This window comes from Triturus cristatus, chromosome 3_2, assembly GCF_964204655.1.
Source record: "Triturus cristatus chromosome 3_2, aTriCri1.1, whole genome shotgun sequence".
In the NCBI taxonomy this organism is placed as follows: domain Eukaryota; kingdom Metazoa; phylum Chordata; class Amphibia; order Caudata; family Salamandridae; genus Triturus; species Triturus cristatus.
In genome coordinates this window covers 9,155,400-9,177,845 of record NC_140584.1, presented here as the reverse complement: position 1 = coordinate 9,177,845, position 22,446 = coordinate 9,155,400, and the positions used below count along the sequence as shown (strand labels likewise).

At 46.1% G+C, this 22,446-nt stretch overlaps 1 protein-coding gene across 1 annotated transcript in view; it reads left to right on the top strand.

Annotated features, from left to right (window-relative positions):
• KIRREL3 (kirre like nephrin family adhesion molecule 3) overlaps window positions 1–22,446 on the top strand; it is a 4,147,526-nt gene that overhangs the window by 391,864 nt on the left and 3,733,216 nt on the right. Inside the window, exon 3 of the mRNA XM_085647174.1 lies at window positions 6,308–6,457. Coding sequence (XP_085503300.1) covers window positions 6,308–6,457 — 150 coding nt within the window. The remainder of the gene's footprint in view (window positions 1–6,307; window positions 6,458–22,446) is intronic.

Below are 22,446 nucleotides of genomic sequence, written 5' to 3'. Positions count from 1 at the left end.
GCACGTAACGCCCTCACCGCAACCCGCACTCAACAAGGCCCACCACCGGCTGACAGAATCAAGGCTCCATGGGGCACCCTCCTCCTCACAAGCGGCACCTGCAGGTCTCAGCAGCCGTTGCCGCGGCCACAAATCTCCATTGCACTTCAGCGGGGGGGGGGCCTCCCACACCATCTACGGCCTCTTGCAGGTCTCAGCGCCGCCGCGCAGACCGCGCACCCAGCACTCACTCGGGCTCACCACTGGCAGGTAGAACTGAGGCTCCGTGAGGCTCCCTACCCTCAACAAGCAGGGCTCGACAGCGGGCGACACAGCTGCGAGTCTCCATCACGATGCAGCAGGGGGGGCTTCCCACTTCACCAGCGGTCTCTTGCCCGTCACTGCGCCACTGCGCCGATCTCCCAGGGCAGCCACCAACCCACTGGCGTAATGAAAACTGAGCCCTGTGGTGTTGCGGTCTAGTCCGCAGCGCGCACGGCGCGTGACGTCACCGGACTTCCGGCGGCGGCCATTTTAGAATCGGCATTAGCGCGCCGATTCGAATAACGATCGGAGCTCCAGATCGGCGCTCCTGCTGTGTATCTGTATATCTAGAATAAACCCTTCAACCACACCTACGAGAGTTGTCTTCTGTGGGGGGACACATCAGGAAGGAAGGGACAACATTACAATGGCGACGAGGAGGTGAAACGGCCCAGCGCTGCCTCCACAGTGTGTGCCTCGTGGTTATCACGCCATCTACATCCACGGTCACCACCCCGACCAGCAGGAGCGCGGCAGTGTCTCGGAGGGAAGAGGAGGGCGCGCATCTAGTCCGACGGGTCACACCTGAGCCCGGCCCCGGTCAGCAGCAGCCCAGCGGTGCGGAACAGCGCCAGGGAGAGTCTGCGTGGCGAAGCACACACACACACCGTGGCAGGGGTCACAGGACGCAACGCGAGAAGCAGCAAATCCGACCGAGAAGACGACCCAGGCGAAGGCAGCCCCGACAGCACCCGGGGGTCGAGAAGCTCGAGCCCAAGACCGCGGCGAACGGAGGCAAGGAGCAAGATGAGTGCCACATCGACAGGTTTGCCAAACCCGGTACCTTTCCTCACAAAAGCAGGGGTTCCGGATATGCCGTGGGAGGATTGGAAGCCGTATTTCTTGAATTTCTTGTTCGCGTAAGAGGAGGAGAGCGGCGCAGAGTTCCCAAGCACGCGCAGGAAGAGGATACTGCTACACCATTTGGGCCCTGCAGGCCAGAGAGTGTACGACGATTTGGTGAAGGTAGTGCGGCCCGCAGCAGACGATAATGTGTTTCAGCACGCGATCGACGATATGGACGCCCATTACCGCCCAACCGTATGCGTAGCTGTCGACAGGTACAACTTCTACCACAGAGCGCAACAGAAAGGGGAAACGATTGATCAGTATGTGGCGGCGTTACAGAAGCTTGCCCTAACGTGCAAATTTGGAGCCTTCCAGGAAGAGTTGATCAGGGACCAAATAGTAATGCATGCAGCGAACGCGTCCATCCAGGACAAGTTGTGGGCTAATGGACATGAACCCCTTAAGACCGTGGTAGCCATGGTGAAGAAAGCAGAAATGTCCAAGAGGTGCGCGGAGACAGCAAAGAAGGACCGACTCCCAGAACAAGCGGTGTGCAGGATAGAAGATAGGAAAAGCCGTGAGAGACAGGCGGCAGAGCAGCACAACACGCGACAGCACAGGAAGCCCGTGGCCCGGGGCGCGAAACAGCAGACACAGGGACAAGGGAGCACCAACACGTGCTACAGATGTGGCAGTGAAAGACACGCCGCCAACGACAAAGGGTGCCCAGCGTTCCGAGCTAAGTGTGCATACTGTGGTCTGGTGGGTCATTATGAAAGAGTGTGTCGAAGGAAAACGCCAAGGCAGCAAGTGAAGTACGTAGCACAGGAGTCGTGCAAGGAGGAAGAGCAGGAATGCCAAGAGGAGGACGATGAGATCCTGATGATTGAAGACCAGATCCTGGGGATCGACGGCGCGGTCGACAAGAAACCGAGGTGTGACATGACCATCGGGGGAGTAGGAGTCACCATGGTCGCCGACTCAGGTTCCCCCTACACGATCATAAAGAAGAAGATATGGGAAGAGGACTTCGCACCGGCTAACACTCACCAACTGCGCCCAACGGACATCCATCCGGTGACATTCACCGGGGAACCCATACCCATGGTAGGGTACTGCCCCCTAACATTTGACTTCAAGGGCAGAACGTGCGAAGGAAAGCTGTACGTGGCAGAAAAGGGACCATCGGTGTTGGGATGGAAAGATCAAGGGAAGCTGGGAATAAAACTGAATCCGGGAGGCCGTGTACAGGTACTCATGATGGAAGAAGACCCCGGAGTGGGAGCAAGGCAGTGGAAGGAGGAGTTCCCAGAAGTCTTCAGAGACGACATAGGGAAGCTCACCAAGTTCACGCACAAAATTAACCTCAAGGAAGGAGCCCGACCGGTGTCCCACAAAGTGCGAAACATCCCGTTCCGCACCAGGGAGGCAGTACAGGAGGAACTGCAGAGGTTAGAGGACAACGGGATCATCGAGGCCATAGACAACGCGGAATGGTTGGCCCCCTTAGTAGTGGCGCAGAAGCCGAACGGGAAGGTGAGGTTGTGTGTAGACCTCAGAGAACTCAACAAAAACATCGTGGTGGATAAGTTCCCACTTCCCCGCATCAACGAGATGTTAGCCAAGACCAAGGGCGCCAGGTGGTTCTCCACAGTAGACTTGACATCTGCGTATCACCAGATCGCACTCCTCAAATCGTGCAGCCACCTCACATCGTTCATAACACCGTTCGGGTGCTACAAATTCCTACGGATGCCGTTCGGACTTGCCTCAGCAGCGGCAGTCTTCCAAAAATTGATGTACCGCCTGTTCAACAAGATGGAGGGAATCCAGTTCTTCCAGGACGACATCTTGGTGATGGGCGCCTCCAAGGAAGAACATGACCGGAGGCTAGCAGGCGTCCTGACAGTACTAGAGCAGAACGGGCTCACGGCCCAGTGGGACAAGTGCAAGTTTGGACTGGAAAGTGTCACGTACCTAGGGCACGAAATCAGCCAGGAAGGCATAAAACCCAAAGCCTCCAACGTGGCAGCCATCAGGGATGCACCCACACCCACAAGCAAGGAGGAAGTACGGACATTCTTAGGGATGGCTGAGTTCTACAGCAAGTTCGTATCCCACTTTGCATCAAAGACATACCACCTGAGATCGATCCTGAAAGACAAAACAGCGTTCACATGGAAGGAGGAACAACAGATGGAGTTCGAGGGGATGAAAAGAGAAATATGCAAAGCCATACCCATTCAAGGGTTCGACCCAGCAGCCCCCACGACCCTGACCACAGACGCGAGCCACCGAGGCTTAGGAGCCGTGCTAACGCAAAGGTCTGCACAAAGAATGACAGCGACGATCAGCTTCGCGTCCCGCACGTTGGCAGACAATGAACGCAAATTCAGCGTGATCGAAAAAGAAATGCTAGCCGTCGTGTGGGCAGTGGAAAGGTTCCGACAGTTTTTGTGGGGAGGACGGTTCCTCTTACGAACAGACCACAAACCCCTGGTAAAGGTCCTCACATCCAACGGCCATGAGCACGCTACGCCAAGGATCGCAAAGATGACGCTGCGACTCCTCGACTACGTGTACGACGTGGAGTACATCCCAGGCACCAGGAACCGAGTGGCGGACTACCTGAGCAGGGCGGCCGCGAAGGAATCAGCAGAAGCGCAAGACGCAGAAAATTGGGCAGAGTACGCAGTGGCGTTCATGGGCGATCACGAAAAGGCCATCAGCAAGCAGGAATGGGAAGAAGAGTACGGGTCTGACGAGAAGGTGAAGGCTGTCAAGACATATGTGACGCAGGGGTGGCCGGAGAAGAGGTTACTCGGAGAAGAACTCAAACAATACTGGGAGGTCAGAGAAGAACTGTCGCTGGGGGACAACCCGTGTTTCCTGTTCCGGAGCAACAAAGTAGTACCCCCGTTGGCGCTGCGACCCAGAGTGGTGGCCATTGCACACGAAGGTCATTTAGGAATCGTGAAAACGAAGGGTAGAGTGAAGGAGGATTATTGGTGGCCTGGGTTGGACCTTGCCGTGGAAAGGCACGTCAGGTCATGTGAGCAATGCAGCAACGCAGACAAGACGCAGAAAATGCTACGTCCACCGCTGGGACACTTCGACTGCCCGGAAAACCCGTGGGAAGAGATCTCTATAGATGTTCTGGGCCCCATACAAGACGCCAGTGGTAACCAGAAGTACCTCACCGTGGTCGTGGACAGGTACTCGAAGTGGCCAGAAGTCCATGTGGACGAAAACGCAGAGACAGATACCATCTTGGGATTCCTCACGGAGGTGTTCACCAGAGAAGGGATCCCCAAAGGAATCCTCAGTGACAACGGCCCACAGTTCACGTCGACCAAATGGGAGGCCTTCATGGACAGAAACGGGATAACCGTCAGGCGCACGCCTGTGTACCATCCTGCGGGGAACGGAGCAGTAGAGAGATTCAACAGGGTGATAATGGGGTCAGTGCAAGCTGCCATCGGGCAGGGAGCAAGCTGGGAGAAAGAACTCAAGCGCCTGCTATGGACTTACCGGATAACTCCCTCGTCCACAGGTTACAGCCCATTCCGCATACTGTGAGGAAGAGAACCGTTCACCCGAGACAATGTGGCCTGGAAGAAGCTCACTGTGCAGAGTCATTGGTCACCGGCTGTGGTGCGCAGGAACTTGGAGAAGGCGCAAGCTGTGTACACTAACTACTACGACGCAAGGCATAACACCAAGGAAGTCGCCCTGGAGAAAGGAGAGTGGGTAAGGGTGAAACTGCCGGCACCAGGAAGGAAGGGGGACAGCAAGTTCACGCCCCCATTCCAAGTGGTGGAACCCTATTCCACATCAGCCTTACTGAGCGACGGGAAGATATGGGCACAAGACCGGATGGCTAGATGTACCAGGGCCGATGAAGCCGAGCTGAACATGGAGCCGGACAGCAGGGCAGGAGCCGAGTCCACACCGGCGGGAAAAGGGGAGTGTAGGAGACCAGAGGGAGAAGCAGGAAGCGTTCCCAAAGGAACCTGGAGTCCAAGAGGTGGAGGTGCCGAGACTCCAGGACTAAGTGACCAAGAGACAGAGTTGGGCGGTCTTGAACCACGAGAAGCGAGTGGGGAGGCGATCCCGAGTGGGGGGAGCAACACCCCTACCGCAGGCGCAGGAAGCAGGAGGACACGCTGCGGGAGGAGAATAATGCTGCCACGAAGATTCGAGGAGTTCAGCCTGGACCACAAGTAAAACTGTTCTGGTGTGAAGGTGGGACTGAGACTTTTGTGTTTGTAAAGGAGGGAGATGTGGTGTTGCGGTCTAGTCCGCAGCGCGCACGGCGCGTGACGTCACTGGACTTCCGGCGGCGGCCATTTTAGAATCGGCATTAGCGCGCCGATTCGAATAACGATCGGAGCTCCAGATCGGCGCTCCTGCTGTGTATCTGTATATCTAGAATAAACCCTTCAACCACACCTACGAGAGTTGTCTTCTGTGGGGGGACACATCAGGAAGGAAGGGACAACATTACAAGCCCCCCCCCCCCCCGTCGTGTGTGGAGCCCGGGATGATGAGACGGCTTCCCGGGCACACAGACAGCCGCACCCGAGCACTTCACAGGTCTTTCAAAGACCATTTGCATGTTAATGAGGCCTTGCTGTTGTTTCACCCCTTTCTAAGAGCCCCTGCAGCTCCTACTCTGCCTATTGCTTAAAGATTCAGCCCCCGCGCCCCCGAAACTTTTTCTTATTCCCCCCATCCCCCCCAAAACTTGTCTCTAGTTGCTCCTCTGCTTCTGAGCATATCAGACCTTCCCGTGCCTCTTGGATTAAAGTAGGAAAAGACAGTTCATGGCTTGAGAGCTGCCCAATCACCACTAATTACATGAGGACCTCGAACATTCCTGATATCAGAATGCTATTTTTTACTAAAAGATAGGACATAGTCATTTTGTAAGAAAGAACATATCAGCATTGTTATTATTATCTCAGTTTTTATTGCTCAAAAGACACTTTATCAAAATCTTACAAGCGCTGTGAGCACCGTTCCTTTGTTATTTATTTCTTGCTAAAAAACAAACAAACAAAAAAACGCTGCGAAGATTTAACTGAGCTGTGCCTTTAGTGACTGGTGTCTTTAAGTGTAATGTGCGTTATTTTCTGAGGCCTTGATCAGTAATGCTTTTTACATGTTTTTATTTGATCTGAGATTGGCTTTCCTTTACTTCTCATCCTCCCAGGACAGTCGTCATCTTTTGCTCAGCAGCCTCAGGACCAAGTGGTGGTAGCTGGGCAGCCTGTGAGCCTCCTCTGTGCCATCCCTGGGTACCATGGCATAGTGCTCTGGATTAAAGATGGCCTTGCACTGGGAGTAGGACGAGATCTCTCAGGTATGGTTCCTAAAACTGGCCAATACTTTGCTGTGTTTCATTAGCACTATCCTATCCCCAGATAGCGTATTGCATTTACATCTCAATATATATATCTCGAATTACCAATGTGTGTATATACCAAAATCCAAGGTATGGTATATAGAATGAGGAAATATTAGTCAGGTTCATTGTTTTGCATTATGTCGCAACCAAAGGCAGAGTTTATACGCATACATAACCACATTTACAGGAATTTATTTGTATTTTTCGAGGGCAATACCGTTGACAGGCACTGTAGTGGTTTGAGAAGTTGGAAGCCTGTGAATATTGCTTGCAAATGTTTTAAAAACCTCATGAGCCTTTTAAAACACAAATTAGCAACTTTTTAAAAAGATGGGTGTGAATAGATGGTCCCATGATTCAGCTAAAATGCTCTGCTGCATAGGGCTACAGGCATGGTGATGGTGGCCAGGTGAAGTGCGTTCAGCTGCACCATGCACCACTGTTTTCTACTCTGCTGTTGGATCCAGCGTTAGACCTCTGCCATAGAGAAGCATTCGGACATGGTTGTCAGTTCTGGATTACCAAATAGGCAAAGTAGGCTTCGGCCTGAGGGTCCCACTCCTTTTATGGGCCCTGAGACAACGGATCAAAATAATATTGATTGGATCTTGAAAGAAAATTACAAACAAGCCTTCTTAAATATTGTTTTCAAAAGTCAGAAAAAATTATTCAGCTTGAAGAAACGAAAACTTCACATTAAAGACTCTATGGAGAAAATACTGTATTCATGTAATGTATACAACTTAAAGTACATAAACCAGAGACATCAGATTCAGATCACATTTAATCCCTTAAAAGCTCATCTGTAAAAAAATTCCGGTGCATTGGGTATTAGGAGATAATTTGCAGGGGGGGGGGGGGGGGCAAAATTCTGACTGCCTATCTGCCTCCACAGGGTTTAATCCAGGTCAGATGGTTGTCAATCGTCAACATTTGTGTTTCCTTGCTGCAGCTCACGGCTAGTGCAGCACAGCAAGGAAATAGCCCGAAAATAAAAAATAAAAACACTTCGAACCAAAGATCATATGGCACCAAGCCAACAAAGCAAATCATCATGACCCTCCCTAGAAGAGCTCTCTTGTGTCTTCCATGCAAGCATCTTTCCATTCATCCTTCCATCAACATGCTAATATGCACCATTTCACCTTTAAATGTTGTCATCCATTTATTCTTTCATCCATCATTCAGTCTTTCACCATTCCGTCTTTCCGCCCATCGATATCCAAACCTATCCAACCATCTCCAATCATCTATCTATCTATCTATCTATCTATCTATCTATCTATCTATCTATCTATCTATCTATCTATCTATCTATCTATCTATCTATCTATCTATCTATCTATCTATCTATCTATCTATCTATCTATCTATCTATCTATCTATCTATCTATCTATCTATCTATCTATCTATCTATCTATCTATCTATCTATCCACCGGTTCACTTATCCATCACTCATCCACCCTTTCACTTATCCATCCAGCCATCCAGCCATCCATCCTTTCACTCAACCATACATCCTCCCTTTCACTTATCCAGCATTTCACTATGACATCCATCCTTTCACTCATCCATTCAACCTTTCACCCATCCATCTGCTCATTCGTCCATTTCCCCTTTCCCACATCCATCCATTCTTTCACTCACTCATACATTCATACTTTCAGTCATCCGTCCATCCATTCATCCTCTCTTTTATTCATCCATCCATTATTTCACTCATCCATCTTTTTTCTCCTCATCCATCCTTTCACTCATCCATACATCCTTTCACTCATACCATCCATCCATCCTTTCACTCACCCATCCATTCTTTAACTCACTAATAAATCCATCCATCTATCCATCCATCAGTCCATTCTTTCTCTCATCATCCATCCATCCACTCTTTCACTCATCAATTCATCCTTTCACCCAGAATTTTTTCACCCATCCATCCATCAACCCTCCCTTTCACTCATCCATCCCTCCACCCTTTCATCCATCCATTCACTCTCCCTTCCACTCATCCATCCATTCGTTCCCTCATCCATCCTTACATCCATCCTTTCACTCATTCATCTATCCAACTACCCATCTATTCATCATCCACCCATCCATTCTTTCACTCAAACTTCCATCCATCCATCCATTCTCCCTTTCACTCATCTCATCCATCCATCCATCCTTTCACTCACCCAACTCACTGATAAATCCATCCATCCTTCTATCCATCCTCCATCCATCCATCCATCCATCCATCCATCCATCCATCCATCCATCCATCCATCCATCCATCCATCCATCCATCCATCCATCCATCCATTCACCCTCCTTTTCACTCATCCATCCCTCCACCCTCTCATCCATCTATTCACTCTCCCTTCCACTCATCCATCCATTCTTTCACTCATCCAACCTTACATCCATCCTTTCACTTATTAATCTATCCATCTACCCATCTATTCTTTCATCCACCCATCTATCCTTTCACTCACACATCCATCCAAACATCCATCCATCCATACATCCATCCATCCATTCTTTCACCCTCTGACTCACTTTTGTCTACTAAGTTGGAGACAGAAGAAGCCCATCAAGATCTCCACCCCGGCTATAACTGCTAAAGTTTGGGGTTTACGATGCCCCAATATCAATCTGTTCACTCGTCTATCCTTTCATCCTTTTGCTTAATCTATCCACCTTTTCATTCTGCCCATCCACCCATCCATCTATTATTCAGCCATCCATACGTTCACTCACTCACTCATCCATCTATCTTTTCTCTCATCATCCATCCCCCCTTTCACCAATCCATCCGTCCCCCTTTCAGTTTTCAATAAATTGACCGTCCCTTTCACTCCTCCACCTATTCTTTCACTCACCCATCTTTACACCCATCCTTTCACTCATTCATCCATACATCTATGCAGCCACCGTTTTACTCACCCATCCATCTACCCTTTCACTCCCTCACCCACCCACCCTTTCACATTCACATTATTTATGCATTTATATCTGTCAAGTTGCAGACAGAAGAGCCCATAAATAACTCCAGCCACACTGTAGCTTCTATAGCAGGGGGCATATGTCTCCTCTGCAGTGCAGTATGGCAGTGGGGAAGTAATGTGTTCCCTGGGAGAAGGGGTAGGAAGAACCCTCCATGTGCTTGGGATTTGGGTGGGGGAGTCAGTGCACAATGACACTGGTGGCCCCCAAGCGCACAATGCCCACAGGGCTAAAAGGGCTTTAGCCCTCAATCCCTCCCATCGCCTGCCCCCTCCCCCATCGTGTGTCTCAGCCGGGGCTGCTGCAGCTTCCAGGACAGACACAGTTCCCGAACTGCTGTTGGCTGGCCAGGCAGTGTCTTTTCTCAGGCTCACCGGAGTATTTCACAGGTCTTTAAAAGACCATGTACATGCCTTTGTGAACTGGTTGACAAGGATTTGTATTTTACACTGGTGCCAGTAAACCCCTCCCAACCACCCGCCCCCTGGGTCCCCACTCTTCCTATTCCTTACATTTGTATTTTATTTTTACTGCCAAGGTGGGAGAATGCATTAGTGAAAAGGCATATTATGAGTAAGTCTGCCACCTTTCCAAGAGAAAAATACCAGCCAATTGTTGTTTAAAGAGTCTGCAAAAGCCTGGCCATGATACTAAATAGGGCTGTAAACCAAGCTGTATGTATTCATTTGTAACATGATTTTTCTTTCTTTGTTTACTTTAAATATTAATTATGGATCATTAACACAGCTCTTGAACACATTTAAAAAGGCTTTCTATTTATATTTGCTGCTTGAAGTATGTACAGATAAAAGCTAAAAATACAGGCTTTATGTGCGTTTGCTTATTTTTGTACTCTCTGGGACATTAAAATACCCGTCGTGCCGGTAGAGATCCCGGCAGCTGGCAACTCAATGCCAAGACTGAGAGTTTTTTGAAAGATGAACAAATTATTTATTTCCGCCACCATCCATCCCTGATTGAGGCCATTAAAGCAACAATTTATCTTACATTTGAAACCCTACTCGCCAACCATCAATAACATGCTGAATTACTCCAGTGTCTAGGAATACAGCCTGCCTCAGACTTCACACTCCTTATTCTCACTGCCCACCCTTCACCTTCACACTCACCCTGCACTCACAGTTGCCACACAGCACTCACACTACTCATAATGCACTCACACTGTTTACCCTGCACTCACCCTGCAGTCATACTAACACACTGCTCACCCTGCATTCATGTGACACTTCACTCACCTACCACTTTATGCGCAGCCTGCAAGCTCACTCAAACAAGTACATCCCTCACCATGTATTAATTCCTCCCACTCTGCACTTTCACCTGCACCCAAACTCATATGGTCAAATCACTGACTTCCATTGGCACTTCTGTCACTCACGCAGTTCACCCTTCACTCAAATCGGCGCACCACTCACTCTGCACTCACACCACTCAAACAGGCAAATCAGTCACCCTGGAGTCACACCGCTAATCGTGCACTTCCTCCTCTCACCCTGCATTCTCACAAGCACACCTTTCAGCATGCACTCACGCAGCCACTCTGTTCACCTTGCCTGCACACAAGCACAATAGTCTGCCAGAACTCACAGGGAATACACCACTCACCCTGCACTAAATCCTCTGACCATGTACTCAGTAGTCACTCTTGAGGGTCCCCTATAACTCCCAATGCTCACCCTGGAATCACACACAGGCACACCACCCACCCTGCATTTACCCGTTCACATCACCCTGTACTCATTCCTCTCTCTCTACATGCACTCCTCTCATTCAACACTCACATGGACCCTCCTCTGACAATGTGTTCATGTAGCACATGCTACACTCACATTGGCACATTATTCACCCTACACTTGCACCACTCACACTGCACTCACTCACACTATTTACCATCACCCAGCGCTTACATGATGACAACTCTTACTCTGCACATGTAAAAACTGCACAACTCTCATGACTATATACATACTTCTACAAGGGCCAGCCTCTTTCCGTAGTACTAGATGCCTACTTAATTCCATCTGCAACAATGGAGCTGGGGTGAGCGGACTAAGAATGTGGGATGGTGTGATGAGGGAAACTAGGGCTGAGGCTTGGGGGTATGGCGGTGGATTGAGAATCAAGGGACAGCTTTAGCCAATCCTGGCTTTCCATTCACCACAACGCTTCATTCCGGGATATGTAATTTCTTTTTTTACATTGTACGAAGGGTCTGAAAATTCCAAAATGCGGCATGTTGCTGGATAAAATTCATGGTTGCTGAAGAAGTTAAGCATTTCATAAGATCAATCGGATGCTATAATATTACATGTAAGAAAGTGGATTAGTTCATTTGTAATACTGTAACTGCTTGATCTATATGTGAGACCAAATATAAGTCCTGTACAGCCATTTTAAGGAAGTGCACTTTTATTAACATCAAACTTGTAACAAACATTGACAAGGCAACATGTTATTATTTTTGAATAGTGTACAGAGAATATGTTTTTATTTAGCTTCACAAAACGGCAAGACAGGTATATCAGAAGCAGCAATGCAAGCCTTTCTAACACAATTAAAGCTGATTGACTAATGGAAGTGTGAGTGGCTGTGTGCGTGTTTGTGTGTGTGTGTGTGAGACAGAGTACAAATGTACAAAAGAGAGTGCAAGAGATATAGTGAAAATGAGTTTGAGAGTTTGGGAAACTGAATGTGTGTGTGAGAGTTAGTGTTTGTATGTGTATGTGTGTTATGCTTCCAAGTGTGCTGCTAAGCTCGCACACTGAAGGTTGTTATTGCCTTATGAACAAGGGCAATAATGGCATATGGCTAGAAGGCGTTACCTATGGCAAACTGCAGGCCTTGACATACTTCAATTCAGACACAATCATTAGCTGTGGGCACTCGAACTGCCAAATTGAGAAAGCCACAAGCCCCACCATACCCAGTGGCAGGAATACAGAACAGGTGCCACCACACCGGCTGAAGGCCCTGGCATGATGCACGTAACTCTAAGCATATGGGGTGGATCCATAGTAAAATACTGGAACTGATAGTTGAGGTAATTCTTGTCATAAGAGATCTTGTACTTGTTTTACAGGGGGTGTCAATGGCAAAATGGTGACCCTTGTATGCCAAAGGGAATTTCTGATAACTATGGCTGAAGTATCCATGGCAAATTTCTGGCACCATCATATTGTATGCACTTCTTGGCATAAGTTCCTCACCCATTAAAAAGTGCTGACCTTGGTATAGTGGAAGTAATTTGTGACCTATGATATTAGAAAAAGGCCAGGTTGGTGCACAATGAAATAACTGGAATATTTAATGAATACCGTTTAAGAGTCTGTGGTGTTTTAGCATATTTGACCACAAAAGTTTCAAAAAATTCTCAGGGGAGATGCACACTCTCCTTGAAACCACTTACAAGAAATCTGTTTATTCATAATTCTCGCTGGAATTTGGGGGTAATATCACACTCCACCATCTTCATAGATCTTTACCCTGCACTAGTGAGCAGAATTAGCAGGGTGTAAATGGGACAGTTCAACAGGAGAGTGTGCACTGTATTATCAGAAAGGACAGGAGCAGAGATTTCACAATAAAAAATAACAGCATTGTCTAATCGTAAAATAGATATAATTGCTTACATTTAAAAATTGGCTAAGCCTGTCGCTCTTTTTCCCATTTTATAGTCAAAATTGAGTAGTGTGGTCTGGGCTAACCCAATAACGGTGAATCTTGCTCCCACGGCTTCAGTGTGCTGCACGTGTGTGGGAGGCTGCAGTTGGGTAGAGCAAACTGAGACAGTGCATTGATTCAGCAGGAAGGATCAGCATGAGGCATGTTGGGGCTGCAACAACAGGCATGTGGTCGGAGTACTAGGATGGAAGGCAGAACCAATTGCTTATTCTTAACAGCACAAATGTAAATGGGAAAGAAAAATTCCTGCAGAGACGCCATTGCAGCATTAATGTCGATGACACAGACATTTTGAATGAGGTACCATCCTTATCGAAAGCCTTTATTCACCAATAGGATTAGTCTATCAATAAAAACATGCTCTACAGTGTAGTTAATGCACACAGTGAACATGTTATTACACTTTAGGAATATTATTAGCCAATACTATTACCACATGGTAAAGGAGTATTCCCAATGAAAACTGTCTTATCATTACTGGTTTTGGTTACTGAGCTCCCCATAGGAGCCAGCAGGAGTATGACAAGCATTGTTTCTCAATGCCAGTGTAGGAGAGTAGGATCTACTTCACATGTTTACCCCCACTTTTTGCTGGTGTTTCACTGTTTTTCGACTTTAGTCTTGCTGGGACCCTGCTATTCAGGGCCCCAGCCTAACTGCTTCCTCTCTAAAATAATTCCATGTACTTTAGGTACAGTTCAGATTGGATCTGAGGAGCCCTTATAAGTCCCTAGTAGATGGTATACTATGTACCTAGGGCATAGGTACCGCAGAGGCCTACCAGGGGCTGAAGCATATATTGTGCCACCCCTGGAAAGCCACCCAAAATGACACCAAAGGTCTGCTACTGCAGCCTGAGTAAGGTGGTGCATGCACCCCTTACTGAGATATTTAGGATCACTATATCTCACCATATACTGCACATACCAACCTATCAGTCACCCCTATGGCAGGCCTTACCAATCCTGAAGGCAGGGTGCTTGGTTATATGTGAGGGGGTGCCCAGGCATGAGCTGAGCCCCTCTGCAGCCTTCGGAATCTCTTCTCCGGGGTTGTCAGTAGTGCAGCCTGACCATATACTCTTAAGTGCATTATAACCAAACGGTAAATGCTAACTTTGGACTGGCTGCACGGAAACATGTTGTGTTTGGTGTCAAACATCTTGGAATCATACCCCCATCCGACCCTTCTAGAGGGAGAGACATGGCAGCACTGGTATACCCGGTAGTAACTTAATAGAGCCCTGGCATCACAAAATTGATGCTGCAGCCACAGACACAAGTCTGGCCTCCTACTGCTGACCAAAACTCCGGCAGGGGAAGCCTGTACAATAGGTTTCCTGTCACAGGGAGGTGTAACCACCTCCCAGACAGGATTATGTGTATTGGGGCTGGGTGGGAGCACTCTCTGAGTGCTTTGAAGTCCTGCACTGGGGGCACATTTGGAGTCCCTGTGCATAGTCCAGCTCAGACCGGTTCAGGGGCTTCCAGCCCCTGCTCTGGCATGAAACTGGATAAAGGAAATGGGTGTAACCACCCCTCTTTCCAAACCCTCCTTTAGGTGGGTCCCCAGAGCTAGTCCAACCCTTTCCTTAGTTATAAGTAAGGAACCTCTGTAACCAGAACTTTAGATTACCCTGGATGAAACTCTGAAGCCAAATCCTGGACCTTTGATGCTCTGCTAATGATCAGAGGACTGAAGAAATCTTCCTTGGGGTCAAGGAGTGACTTCCCTGCTTGGCAGGCACCAACAAAGCAATTTGCCGGTCTGCTTTATTGAAGCTCCCGCCGGGCTCCGAAGATTTTGAGCCCAGGAAGAGGATTTCCAGACATCTCAGAGGCCAACCCGAGTCCCCAGCAAAGCTGAGACCCGCAGCCCTTGTGAGTAGCGTAGAACCGGAACTCCTGGTCACTGTGCACTTTTGCAAGTGCATTGACTTCTCGACGTCTCTTGAAGTCGTGCTTAGGCTGACTTGTAGCCCCCACCTCGAGCACTGAATCCACCGAAGATTGTCAGCCTGGTCTTTTCGAGTGACCCATTGGCTGCCATTTTGTGTTTCATCTCGAGGTCCCTTCGCGATCCCTGGTCCGTTGACTGGTAGGTCCATGAGGGGGTAACTTTGAATTTCCTTGGACTTCCCTGATTGCTCCAGACGTGCCCCGACTCCCTACCAAGTGGTGAGTCTCACAGATCTTGCTGGTCTGCACCGAAGCATCTTTCTCGTTTCTGCGTGGGTTGCTGTTGCCAAGGCTTGTTGTGTCCAATTCGGGCACCGATGCTGCAGCACTCGACATCCTTCATGAGACAACTCGAATCCAGCTTCTGGTCATCCTTGACGCCTCCTGGTCCTCGTGGCTGAAGAGTCAAGCTTCACCTCTTTCACCTGAAATCGCCTGACATCGGTGGGCATCTGTCCATCGCCTTCCTGGTCACTGGCTAGTGACCCAGACTCTGTCCCCTCTGCTTTCAGGTTCTTCTCATCTTTGATCCAGGCTTGGATCTCTTCGGACACTTCGCATCTTCACGGCAGCAGCACTTCTTCGCCAGCTCCCATTGAAATCGACGACGCGACCCTACACCAAAAGACACCTATGCACCCGGCTTCCCTGGATGAGGTAACACGATTACTCCGGTGCTCCTGTGGGTGCAAGCCCTGGAACTTCCTAAGTACAAAAGGGTTTGGTCCTGACTCATTTCTAAGTGTATCTGTCAAACAAGGAACCAAAAAGTATCCTAATAAAGCCTACCTGGAAAAAGATAGGTGCTCCATGATTAATAGAGTCCTACATTAGAAAAAACACTTGTTTTTCTAGAGACCCCTCACTCACCTAGGGTTGCCCCAGGGTGACATGCTTCATCATAGGGGTCCTCCCAGGCATCTACTGCCTGGGGCGTGCTGCAACTTGGCGAAATACGTAGGAGCACTTTATATTTTCAACTATGTGTAGTGATGTGTTGTGCTGTGCTGTGTGGAATGAAAAAGGAAAAACAATAAAAATTACCTGGATAGTGAACCCTAATTTTATTCTGCTCCTATCCGGTAAATGTACATTAAAATGGGGCTAGTAATAGAGTACAGTAACGTTATGTGTGCCTGTCCCTAATTACTTGGTCGACATGTTTCGTGGTTACCCCAACCACTTCCTCAGGACCGCACAAGGACCAGCCTTGCGTGTACCACTCCGAGTTTTTACAGACAAACTACTAATTTGTACTGTTTTTAACCAATTTGGTTTGTTAAATACATACGATACCCATGTTACCAGGATTTCTTAGAAGTATTGGGTCGTAGTTTCTGTATGAAGATACAATGACACATAAGGATTAGTTGCACTCCCAAAGTCCACAAATTAATGTGGACTAGGGACCATAATCACTTTACATTTCTTTTACGTGTTTAAAAATTCTTATATTTCTCAGAAAATAAATATTTAATAAGTGCTTAAGGGAATCAAGTGCAAACACATAGACATATACACACAAATACACAGAACACAAGGCTGCGGTAGATTGCACGGGTAAAACCTACTTTTCAGGAGGTATAATTCTACTCCATGGTGTTGCTGGGGCAGGGAGGCGCTAGATATCTAGAACATGATTTAAGGAAGCAAGTTAAGCGCAAGTAGATCTTTCTATTCAATGCGTGAGACTAAATCATAGAGATTCGTCTCGGTATTTTTCGCCAACTTACTTGTCTAGATTGCACCGTCAGCTTTTACACCTAGTAGCTCCCAGGAACACCGCATATTGTTGTGATTCCATCGGTGCTCGCTTTTAAATGTTTCTATTGGCGGGAAAATTAGTGAACGATTCACAGGTGTGGATGCCCGAGTGGTTTTGGGCGCCATCTTACAGTGGTGAATCGATATGTATTTTTGTTATATTTAGGACAGAATGAAGCTTAGATATTGCCATTCAGCTAAGAAGCTAGCATTTAGTTCTTAAATAAGGAAATTGTACTGTGATTTAAGATCATCGCGGTTGTACATGACCCAAAAACCGAGGTTGTACTTATCAACCAAGCTTGAGTGAAAAGATGATTATTCATCCGTATCGTTTTTTAGGCGCCATCTTGGAGTGGTGAATGAATCAAGCTTAGATATTGCCATTCAGCTAAGAAGCTAGCATATAGTTCTTAAACAAGGAAAATGGACTGTGATTTAAGATCATCGCGGTTGTACATGACCAAAAAACCGAGGTTGTACTTATCAACCAAACTCGAGTGAAAAGATGATTATTCATCCGTATCGTTTTTTAGGTGCCATCTTGGAGTGGTGAATGAATCATTCTTTTAGATGGCTCATAGGACCCAACACATGATAAAACTCGTAAATGTGAACTTCATTCGAGGTTGAGTTTATTTTACCCTCAATGCTGCTAGTAAAAGTGTTGGATATATAATTCTTGTGCTGACTAGGTATAATGTGAGACAGAAGTTGTACTTGTCAGCCATGTGGTGTTTTTTAGGGTGCCATCTTGGAGTGGTGAATAAGTCATTCTTTTAGTGGCATATATCACCCAACACACGATAATATTCGTCAATGCAAACTTAATCCCAGTATGAGTTTTTTAGAATATTACTGATAAGCGTGTTACATATATTCTCCTTGTATTAAAGGGTGGAATATGCGACATGTATTGTTCTCGTTTTTCAAGTGAAGGTATTTTAACAAAGGATTTGAACGTCTCTTTAAAGTTGCAATGTTGACCAAATTTATATATTGATGGGTTTTTATACTTATTCATACAAGGGTTTTTTGTTAGCGTTGATGATTAGGTTCCTTATTCAAAAAGTTTTACAGAGATGGTTTACTCATATTTAAGCCATTCAAATGTTTTTCAACAGGTGGTCTTACTCATTGGTTCAATGCATTCCATGGGATATTGTCATTGAGACCTTGGGTATCCGTATGTAGTTTGTACACCCATCTTTGTTCTTTTACATGTAGACGTTGCTCAAGATTATCACCAGATCTTATTTTTTCAATAATAATCCATTGCATATCATTAGGAGAATGTTTTTTCTCTAAGAAATGGTTAGTCATTCTTGTGCTAGACCTCAGACATCGGATGGTGCTGCGATGTTCACTAATTCTGGTTGTGGTTTTCCTGGTGGTCATTCCCTCGTAGTGGAGGTTACATGGACAAGTGATTAAATATACTGTTCCAGTGGTTTGACAGTTTGTAAAAGTTCTAAGGTCCCAGGTTGCCCCTGTATTGAAAGTGAATCTTGTGGTTTTCTTGGTTAAATGGCATACACTGCAATTACCACATGGATGGTGGCCTTCAGGGAGATTGCTTATCTGCTGGCTGATTTGTTGTGTCATTGGGCGTGTATGTACCAGAATGTCCTTCAGGTTTTTACTCCTTTTATGTGAAAACATTGGTAAAGGTATGTTAAGACCACTGCTATTGAGGGTGGACCAGTGTTTCTTCACCACTTTTGTTACTTGGTCCGACATTGTGTTGTACGTTGTTATGCAAATGGGACGTTTAGGTTGTTCCGATATTTCTTTTTCATATGTCTCCAACAATGCTTCTCTGTTATTGTTGCCTGCCCTCTTTTGTGCTTGTCTTATAATAGATCTTGGATATCTTCTTTGCTGTAGCTTCAATGACAGATCTTTTGCTTGTTCAACATAATCGGATTTCTCTGAACAGTTCCTTCTCAGCCTTAGGAATTGTCCATAAGGTAAATTGGCTTTCAAATGTCTGGGGTGAAAACTGTCATATCTGAGGAGGCAATTCTTTGCAGTAGATTTAAAATGGGTAGTTGTCCGCAAACCTTCACTGGAAACGTGAATATTGAGGTCAAGAAATACTAGTTCTGATCTACTCATGGTATGTGTAAATTTTAAAAAACAATCTTGTTCATTAAGCCACATGAGGAAATCCAGTGCTTCATTTTCATTCCCTTTCCATATCATGAGTATATCGTCGATGTATCTCCACCATCCTTGTATCTTACTTCGATGGGGGTTGACGGCATTTAGGATCTTATTGATTTCCAGATGGTGAACGTAGAGGCCATCCACACTTGGAGCAAAAGTGCTTCCCATGCTGGTACCGTGTTGTTGTTTGAACATAAGATGTTCAAACCTGAAGAAATTTTCTTGTAAGGCCAATTTACAACAATCCAGTACAAAATGTTGTGGTGTCTTATATGGCCACATACTCTGGTATAGAGTATCTTCCAGTATACTCATGGTTTCATTGTGCGGAAGACTCGTATATAAACTTTCCACATCGAGGGAAACAAGAATGTTTGTGGTTGGATCAAAATCCAATTCCTTCAATAATGCCAGGGTTGATTTGGTATCTTTGAGATAAGTACTCGTTGCTTGTACAATAGGACGTAAAAAGGCATCGGCAAATTTGGATAGTGGTTCTAAAATTGAACCAATACCCGATACAATCGGGCGTCCAGGAGGACTCTGTAATGATTTGTGTATTTTCGGTATAGTATAAAAATACGGAATTACTGGGTTTTTATTGATCAAAAATGCTCCCTCTTTTGGGGTTATCCAGTCATGGATCAAAGCTTCCTCAACCATGCTTGTGATGTTAACACGTAACCTTTCGGTAGGGTCAATCTCAATTCTTTTGTAATTGCGGTCTTCAGTCAGTAATCTTAGACATTCATTTCTACATGCCTCTGAGTCCTGTATCACTACTCCTCCGCCTTTATCCGCGGGTTTTATGGTGATTGAAATGTCATTGGCTAATGTTCTTGTTGCTTCTTGTTCAATTTTGGTAGTATTATGGAATACTCTGGATGTTGTGGGGTCCAGGTCGTCGAGTTCTCTCAGGACAGCCTTTTCAAACGCCAAAAGTTCTACTGGTAGCATTGCAGGTAGAGGCGTGAATGTAGATTTTTTATGTAAGCCTGTGTCTCCTCTTTGAGAATCTTTGGATGTTTTATCTTGAAAAAATACTTCCAATTTTAATTTTCTTATGAATTCGTTCATTTCGCAAATAAGTGCAAATTTATCCAGCGTAGGAGTAGGTACATAACCTAGACCTTTTTCCAGGACTTGTGTCTCAACTGTGGATAAGGTTCTTTTAGATAGGTTGACAACGATGCTTGCGGATTGTTCATTGTTCAAGATGTTTGCTGATCGGGGAGGCCCATGCTCCTGGTGTTCATTCGTGTTGATGTTAGGGGTTGTGCCCATTGTACGTTGTTCTTTCCTTTGTGACGTCCTCTTTGTTGTCCTCTGCCCCGGCCTAAAAAATACCCTCTTTGATTTTGTCCTTCATTCTGGAACCCTGGATTCCAGAAAGGAAAGGGTTGGGGTTGGAATTGATGAGGTCCCATCGTAGGGCCATAATAGAAAGGTGGAACTCCAAAAGGTGAAGGTTGATATTGGTGCCACCTATGACCACCTCTGTTTCCTGAGGGGTTGTTAACCTGTCTCCGTACTCTGTTATTGTTCCTTCTTCCAGTGCTATAGTCTGAACTATCAGAACCTGTGTCGGATACGTCTGAGTCAGTGTTGTAACCAGGATTCCTGTTTGTCGGTTGGTAATCATCTCTGGTGTAGGGATATATTTGATCATGTTTAAAGTTTTTTACATCTTTTTTGTATTTTTGGTATTTCGACTCCTTCAGAGCGATCTCAAAGTCAGCCATCTCCTTATTCAGATCTTCTAACCTTTTCTTTAATTCTGCTGGTGTTTGGAAAGATTTTAGTTTAACTTCGATTGTATGAATTTCATCTTTAAGTTCGTTGGCTAGTCTGGTAGCTGTTTTAATGATTAGTACAAGCCAGTCTCTCGTACAGTGCCAAGATATTAGGGACCAGTCTTTGATGAATGCCTTGTCATTCTGAAAGATAAAGGGTTCATTTCTCACAATGAGTCCTCGAGGAGCCGCATTAGATCGTAGATATTCTGACATCATGACGCCGTGTAGGATTGTTTTGACTTGATTCCGTTTTAGTTCTGATAGTTCATCCCAACATTGGGTAGCTTCTGTACTGTCTCTGGGATTAATACCTGAGAGAGGTCCCATAGTAGCAAGGACTCTTTCAACCTCCTCATCTGAGTAGGTCAGTCCTGTGAACTCCGCCATGTGTTCAAGCTAACGTGTGTCTATGTGTTATTGTGAAACTTGTGATATTGAGTGGAAAGAACCAAGTGAATGGGTATTGGAAACTCCAGCAGCTTTCTCTGTAAATACAACCACAATAAAGGAAAAGGAGTTGGAGGATAGGGAGGTAGGCTTTTTTCCTCCTATTGTAATATATCTGTCAAACAAGGAACCAAAAAGTATCCTAATAAAGCCTACCTGGAAAAAGATAGGTGCTCCATAATTAATAGAGTCCTACATTAGAAAAAACACTTGTTTTTCTAGAGTCCCCTCACTCACCTAGGGTTGCCCCAGGGTGACATGCTTCATCATAGGGGTCCTCCCAGGCATCTACTGCCTGGGGCGTGCTGCAACTTAGCGAAATACGCAGGAGCACTTTATATTTTCAACTATGTGTAGTGATGTGTTGTGCTGTGCTGTGTGGAGTGAAAAAGGAAAAACAATAAAAATTACCTGGATAGTGAACCCTAATTTTATTCTGCTCCTATCCGGTAAATGTACATTAAAATGGGGCTAGTAATAGAGTACAGTAACGTTATGTGTGCCTGTCCCTAATTACTTGGTCGACATGTTTCGTGGTTACCCCAACCACTTCCTCAGGACCGCACAAGGACCAGCCTTGCGTGTACCACTCCGAGGTTTTACAGACAAACTACTAATTTGTACTGTTTTTAACCAATTTGGTTTGTTAAATACATACGATACCCATGTTACCAGGATTTCTTAGAAGTATTGGGTCGTAGTTTCTGTATGAAGATACAATGACACATAAGGATTAGTTGCACTCCCAAAGTCCACAAATTAATGTGGACTAGGGACCATAATCACTTTACATTTCTTTTACGTGTTTAAAAATTCTTATATTTCTCAGAAAATAAAGGTGCATATTTAATAAGTGCTTAAGTGAATCAAGTGCAAACACATAGACATATACACACAAATACACAGAACACAAGGCTGCGGTAGATTGCACGGGTAAAACCAACTTTTCAGGAGGTATAATTCTACTCCATGGTGTTGCTGGGGCAGGGAGGCTCTAGATATCTAGAACATGATTTAAGGAAGCAAGTTAAGCGCAAGTAGATCTTTCTATTCAATGCGTGAGACTAAATCATAGAGATAGCGAAAGCTGCAGGAGTTTCCAATACCCATTCACTTGG